Here is a 7,500-nt window from a genome sequence, read left to right as displayed (position 1 = left end):
CTTGCACCTGCTCCAGAGAATGTGTGAAGAATGTGTCTGAAATGATGCAAGTGTGCAGCCAGCGAGCTGGGTTTCGAGTGTGACATTCCGGTGTTATCAGTTGGATTGTTGGGCTTGTTTGTCTGGCAAAAACAGGTCCCACCAGGCCAGGGCTGTGAGTAGAAAGAGACAACTAGTATCCTGCTCTGGTTCCCACACCCGTGGAGAAGGTAACAGGCTTTAACATCCAGCACCTGGTGTCTGTGAACGCAGGGGTCTCATTAATACCGGACTCTGCTGTGGTTTGACTGAGTCGTGGTCAGGGTCTGTGGTTTGATCGTGACGCTGGTCAGGGTTTGTGGTTTGATCGTGACGCTGGTCAGGGTCTGTGGTTTGATCGTGACGCTGGTCAGGGTCTGTGGTTTGATCGTGACGCTGGTCAGGGTCTGTGGTTTGATCGTGACGCTGGTCAGGGTCTGTGGTTTGATCGTGATGCTGGTCAGGGTCTGTGGTTTGATCGTGACGCTGGTCAGGGTCTGTGGTTTGATCGTGACGCTGGTCAGGGTCTGTGGTTTGATCATGACGCTGGTCAGGGTCTGTGGTTTGATCGTGACGCTGGTCAGGGTCTGTGGTTTGATCGTGACGCTGGTCAGGGTCTGTGGTTTGATCGTGACGCTGGTCAGGGTCTGTGGTTTGATCGTGATGCTGGTCAGGGTCTGTGGTTTGATCGTGACGCTGGTCAGGGTCTGTGGTTTGATCGTGACGCCGGTCAGGGTCTGTGGTTTGATCGTGACGCTGGTCAGGGTCTGTGGTTTGATCGTGACGCTGGTCAGGGTCTGTGGTTTGATCGTGACGCTGGTCAGGGTCTGTGGTTTGATCGTGACGCCGGTCAGGGTCTGTGGTTTGATCGTGACGCCGGTCAGGGTCTGTGGTTTGATCGTGACGCCGGTCAGGGTCTGTGGTTTGATCGTGATGCTGGTCAGGGTCTGTGGTTTGATCGTGATGCTGGTCAGGGTCTGTGGTTTTACTGAGTCGTGGTCAGGGTCTGTGGTTTGATCGTGACGCTGGTCAGGGTCTGTGGTTTGATCGTGACGCCGGTCAGGGTCTGTGGTTTGATCGTGACGCTGGTCAGGGTCTGTGGTTTGATCGTGACGCTGGTCAGGGTCTGTGGTTTGATCGTGACGCTGGTCAGGGTCTGTGGTTTGATCGTGACGCTGGTCAGGGTCTGTGGTTTGATCGTGATGCTGGTCAGGGTCTGTGGTTTGATCGTGACGCTGGTCAGGGTCTGTGGTTTGATCGTGATGCTGGTCAGGGTCTGTGGTTTGATCGTGATGCTGGTCAGGGTCTGTGGTTTGATCGTGACGCTGGTCAGGGTCTGTGGTTTGATCGTGACGCTGGTCAGGGTCTGTGGTTTGATCGTGACGCTGGTCAGGGTCTGTGGTTTGATTGTGATGCTGGTCAGGGTTTGTGGTTTGATCGTGACGCCGGTCAGGGTCTGTGGTTTGATCGTGACGCCGGTCAGGGTCTGTGGTTTGATCGTGATGCTGGTCAGGGTCTGTGGTTTGATCGTGATGCTGGTCAGGGTCTGTGGTTTTACTGAGTCGTGGTCAGGGTCTGTGGTTTGATCGTGACGCCGGTCAGGGTCTGTGGTTTGATCGTGACGCTGGTCAGGGTCTGTGGTTTGATCGTGACGCTGGTCAGGGTCTGTGGTTTGATCGTGACGCTGGTCAGGGTCTGTGGTTTGATCGTGACGCTGGTCAGGGTCTGTGGTTTGATCGTGACGCTGGTCAGGGTCTGTGGTTTGATCATGACGCTGGTCAGGGTCTGTGGTTTGATCATGACGCTGGTCAGGGTCTGTGGTTTGATCGTGACGCTGGTCAGGGTCTGTGGTTTGATCGTGACGCTGGTCAGGGTCTGTGGTTTGATCGTGACGCTGGTCAGGGTCTGTGGTTTGATCGTGACGCTGGTCAGGGTCTGTGGTTTGATCGTGACGCTGGTCAGGGTCTGTGGTTTGATTGTGACGCTGGTCAGGGTCTGTGGTTTGATCGTGACGCTGGTCAGGGTCTGTGGTTTGATGGTCGTGCTGACAGTCACAGTCTGTGGTTTGATCATAGTGGTGGTAAGCATCTATGGTTTGATCATGGACTGACAGCTATCTCTGTATAGGCTGACTCAGAATCTGGGGAGGTGAAAGAGGGTAAAAGTGTGCAGATTAAATTCGGCATCGTCCTCTTTACTCTTACCGAGCGATTTTCCCTTTAGTTTGGTGAAAAGAAGGAAAAAAAAGACCGGGTATCGCGCGGAAGCCCTTCGGGTCTCATCTGTGTTGCGCTGTTTTTACCCCCCGTTCCCGTCTGAGTGCGTTCTCCGTGGAGAAGGTACCGGGCTTTAACATCCCGCACCTGGCGTCTGTCAGCGCAGGGGCCTCATTAATACCCGGAGGGGACCACCGAACCCAAACGCTCCCCCCCCCGCGTGTCCCGCTGATTAAGAGCCTGGCCGCGCACGTCCCTGGCAAGCCTCCGCCGCCGTGCGCGCTGACCTGCGAGTCGGAGCAGACCCTCAAAGAGTTCATAACGGCCAATTAGCTGAGAGACGCTTTCTTCCTCCCCGCCGGCCGCTTGGCAGGGAAACCCGCGCCAGCCCGCCAGCAGCTCTTGGCCGCGTGAGTGGCTGATTAGAAGTGGCCTGACCCCTACTGGCCTTTCTCCTCCACTGCGACTGTGCCGAGAGTGGGGGGGGGGGGGGGACCTGCATGAGAGTAAACACACGCGCACTCGCTTTCACTTGTTCTAACAGTCATTTACTGGATGAGTCATCTCGTTGGGGCATAAACACTCTAAAACCTCACAGAGATGCAGCGTGTTTGTATTACCACAGCCACTGTCAGTCAGGTACATCTCTCCAGGAAGGCTTCGGTGTAAACAGGACCTTTCCCCCAGTTAGCCACGCACACGCACACGCACGCACACACACACACACACACACACACACTTACGCAAATACGCATGCGCTGGTGCGCACCCTTCCCCGTGGAAGCAGGGAAGCAGATTGCTGCTCTCAGACTCCTTTTATCTGGATTCCTGTTGCCAGGCAACAGCATCAACAATCCAGAGTGCCTCGGGGATCTACAACAGGAAGCACACGCACCAGTGTCCCTGTATAACTACCTCTCTCTCTCCTTTCCCCTCCCCTCTCTCTCCCTTTCTGTTTTTCTCTCTTTTTCTCACTTTCCCCCTCACGGTCTCTTTCGCTCTCTCTCTCTCTCTCTCTCTCTCACTCCCTTTCTCACTCCCTTTCTCTCTCTCTCTCTTTTCCTCTGGGGTAACTGTACTTAATCTGCACATGGAGCTGCCCCAACCTGTTGCCATTCCTGGGGCAGACTGTAAATATTTACCGAGGGTTAGCAGACCGTATTAATGAAGCACACTGGCCCATTCGTCTTGCCCTGCCAGAATGCTACTTGTCACCTCATTTTGACAAATTGTGATTTTATCTCACACTCAACCACACAGGCCATTATTAAAAGCAAACATTCGTCTCACGGCAGTGGCACAGGACTTGCCCAGGGAACAGTTTTTGTCGGGGGGGGGGGGGGGGGGGGGGGGGAGTGTGCTAGAGGGCAGGGAGCTGAGATTTTGGGTGGAAAAAGCAATATATATGTCTGATATGAGGAATGAGCAAAGGTTAAAGTAACTAGAAGAGGCGTCTGCTGACTTGCTGCTGCTCTGAGCTGGGAATGGAGCTGCAGGATTGGACCTTCCTGTGGAGGTAATGGATCAGGTTGGATCAGCCTGCTCTGCACACGTGCTGCACAGGTTGCAGGAGCACATGCGGGTGCCGGTGTGTGGATACGCTGTGGTAACAGACACACGGAAAAACAACCAGGGTCGCGCAGCTGCCCAGAGTCCTTTCCTCACTGCCACCTGCGCTCCTCCCTCCGACAGCGCGCGCTCATGGAGTGAAACGGAAGCTATGGGGTTTTTTTTCCAAAGCCCCCTCAGTTTGACCTGGTGGATTGAAATCGGGCTCTGGAGGATCTTTATCGGGCAGAGCGCCGTGTTATTAACCTTCACGTGAACCCACATGGATTTCCTGCAGTGAGGGGGCCGGCCGGATTGACCCACGGTTTGGTTAATCTAATTAGCGCTTCGCTGTGCGCACCTGGCTCAGCCCGGGATTGAGGTCGACTGCGACACGTTGCCACGTGCGGTACCAGCTGGGGCTGGGTCATTCTGGTCCATTCAGTTTACCAGCAGGGGCTGGGTCATTCTGGTCCATTCAGTTTACCAGCAGGGGCTGGGTCATTCTGGTCCATTCAGGCTACTAGCGGGGGTTGTTGTCTCCATTCGAGGTACCAATGAGGGCTGGGTCATTCTGGTCCATTTAGGCTACCAGGCAGGGCTGGGTCGTTCTGGTCCAATCGGGCTGCCAGCGGGTGCTGGGTCATTCTGGTCCATTCGGGCTATCAGCGGGGGTTGGGTCCATTCGAGGTACCAATGGGGGCTGGGTCATTTTGGTCCATTCGGGCTACCAGCGGGGGTTGGGTCCATTCAAGGTACCAATGGGGGCTGGGTCATTCTGGTCCATTCGGGCTACCTGCGGGGGCTGGGTCATTCTGGTCCATTCGGGCTACCTGTGGGGGCTGGGTTATTCTGGTCCATTTAGGCTACAGCGGGGGCTGGGTCATTCTGGTCCATTTACGCTACAGCGGGGGCTGGGTCATTCTGGTCCATTTACGCTACAGCGGGGGCTGGGTCATTCTGGTCCATTTACGCTACAGCGGGGGCTGGGTCATTCTGGTCCATTTAGGCTACAGCGGGGGCTGGGTCATTCTGGTCCATTTAGGCTACAGCGGGGGCTGGGTCATTCCCGGTCCATTGCGGAGGGGACACCGGCGGGAGGGTGGCGGGGCAGAGGCTGCTCTGTGCAGTGGCCTGGTGCAGGGGGCCGGTTCCCCAGACCAAGTGCCTGCTGGCTGTACAAGGTGCCAAGCTGATAACCGCTGCGTTGCTGAAGGGGCATTTTAACATGCATCTTCAATATACAATGCAACAGGCACTATTGTGTTGCGGAACGTTTATTTTTGCCGTTGTGTCACCGTTGCCTCTGGCCGTTATCACGTTTGACAGTTGGTCGCGATGACTTTTCGTTTATACTAGAGAGACGGACGATTTGTCAACGTTGCGATCATAGTGAGACTGAAACTTAAATTGTACTGAATCTGACCTCATCGTTGGCTCAGTTGTCATGACAACATTATAGGGCGTTCTCATTTCCTGTAAATCAATTCGCTTTAGCGTGAAGTGCAAATGACTTTGGCGATGCGTTCTTCTGTCGTTTATGCGTTTATTCATTTTTATGAGAGACAGCGTTCAATATAAAAGATGAGCGATGATGGAATGTTCCATGTTCCATGTGGTAATGTGGGCTGGGGGGGAGGGGGATGTCTATGCTGGTTACTGATTTTTACGCTGTGTGGAAGCAGTGCTAGCCACCGCTGGTTTTAGTGCCTCGTGTTAGCCTGCCGTGTTGTAGCGTGTGCGCGTGGCTGATCTGACCCCTGACCCCGGTGCTCTGCCTCCACAGGTTCCTTCTCCAGCAGTGACGCCCTGGCGCCTCTGAGTGGCATGGCGAGCAGCTCCGGCGTAACTCTGGGCAGCGCCGAGTTACCCCAGCCGACTCCGGCCGGCCCCTCCCTGCCCAGCACCGTCTGCTCCCACGTAAGTCTGTGCCACTCCCCTTAATAACCACCAAGATACTCTGCTCCTGGTTTCTGTTTCCGGCCTGGTCGGTTTTCCGGCCTTGATTGGTCATCTCAGTAGTATGTCCTGGTAAACAAATGGTTAAATAAAAAATAGAATATCATGTCTTGAGCATGGCTCGAAGACTTCACCTTTATTTAACCCAGTGCATTGAAGCCCACAAAGGGAAAGGCACTTCAGTATTTCTCATTCACTTTTAAAGGCTCATTCAGGCTATTAAATTGCTTGTCATTTAAAGGAATCATCTTAATTTTCCGAACATGACGCAGCAGAAGGTTATTTCCACATGCTCTTGACATTTTGCCTGTACAGAAAACAGGAAATAAGTAAAAACATAACTGGCTAGCTAGCTAGGTGGCTACATTAGCTCTGGGGGGTATTTCACGAAGCAGGATCACTGAGTTAGCTACATAACTGTGCTGAGTAAAACCTGGAACAGATTCTTTTTTTTTTTTAGTTCAGTATATGTTCCAGATTTGGGAGCATTTGGGGGTTTACTCAGTGCAGTTATCCAGCTAACTCAGTTAAACCATTCGATGTAAGGACAGGAAATGGGATGGCAGAGTATGTAGTATTGAAGATGAACCTGGGTTTGTAACCCCTTCGGTGGCCAGTGTTTTGAGCTGATTGAGTTGGAAATGTAGTTGTAGGCTTTGTGAGATGGGGTTCCTCTCTTCTCTCTCGCTCGCTCGCTCGCTCTCTCTCGCTGTCTCTATCTCTCTCCCTCTCGTGTCAGCCCCCCTTATCTCACGCTGCTGTAGCAACCAGCGGTCTCCTGGCAACTGACCTCTTTACCGAGCGCAGCGCGGGTCTGCTATCGCGCTTGGCGGTTCAGAGCCAGCAGGGGAGCAGGGGGAGATCCCCGAGGCTCAGCGGGAGGTGTCCTGGGACTGTGGGCCGAACAGGAGGTGGAGGGGAGGTGGAGGGGAGGCGGGCCTCCCGCCCCTAAACCACTCTCTCCACATTAGAAACAAGCCTGAGATTATTCTCACTGCCACAGGTACTGGGAAAGTGTGCCTAGCGGAGAATAGAAAGATTTGTGTTTCTAACCTGTTTTATAAAAACCGCAGCAGCTGATTTTTTACATTTATTTACCATGTTTTTAAAAATCTAGTCAAGTCTCTGTATTACATCTTTGCATCTCTACCTCAGACAGTGTCGTCCCAGTATTCTCCTCTCCCGTAGAAAGCGCTCGCGTGTCCTTTAATGTTCCGTCTGAGAGTTATGCCTGTCGTGATAATGGCGTTGAGGGCGATCATTAGCCCTCAGATAGGGTTTCCATGTCCTTTAATGATGCTCAGAGCCCCATCTCGGTTTCAGATTGGTTCTGAATTGCAGAATAGCACCTCTCCTCGTGTGATAGAGTGGATTTTCAGTGTGCGGATGTGTCAGGGGGTGAGGATGTGAACGAGGGGGAGCGCGTGGTGCGTAGCGACCGAGAGTGCCAGAAAGTGCCTTCTGCCGACGACTGCAGCAGAACAAAGGCGCTTTTTTATAAAGCAATTTGACTGAAATAAAAAATAAATGAGGACACACCGAAGTGTTGTCAGGGCTGCCGTGGCGTAGGAGGGAAATCTGAGTGGGAGGAGCAGAGCTCGTGCCCAGAGACGCTGGGGGTAGTCCTGGGCCCCATGTGACTCTGGAGTCTGGACCTCTAAAAAAATGGCATTCATGGCATTGATGAGGTTCCGCTCTGTCAGTCTGGACATTGTTGGCCCCCGTCCAGCCTGGGGCTCCCATGAATACATCCCAGGTT

At 53.5% G+C, this 7,500-nt stretch overlaps 1 protein-coding gene across 12 annotated transcripts in view; it reads left to right on the top strand.

Annotated features, from left to right (window-relative positions):
- The window catches only part of LOC118233901 (protein AF-10-like), a 59,499-nt gene that overhangs the window by 35,525 nt on the left and 16,474 nt on the right, over positions 1 to 7,500 (top strand). For all 12 annotated transcript variants that reach the window (XM_035429990.1, XM_035429988.1, XM_035429986.1 and 9 more), the window contains one exon: positions 5,569 to 5,702. In XM_035429990.1, the coding sequence (XP_035285881.1) occupies positions 5,569 to 5,702 (134 nt within the window). The remainder of the gene's footprint in view (positions 1 to 5,568; positions 5,703 to 7,500) is intronic.

Source organism: Anguilla anguilla, chromosome 8 (genome assembly GCF_013347855.1).
Source record: "Anguilla anguilla isolate fAngAng1 chromosome 8, fAngAng1.pri, whole genome shotgun sequence".
Taxonomy (NCBI): Eukaryota; Metazoa; Chordata; class Actinopteri; order Anguilliformes; family Anguillidae; genus Anguilla; species Anguilla anguilla.
The sequence above is the reverse complement of the archived record's forward strand: the minus strand, read 5'-3'. Positions and strand labels throughout refer to the sequence as shown.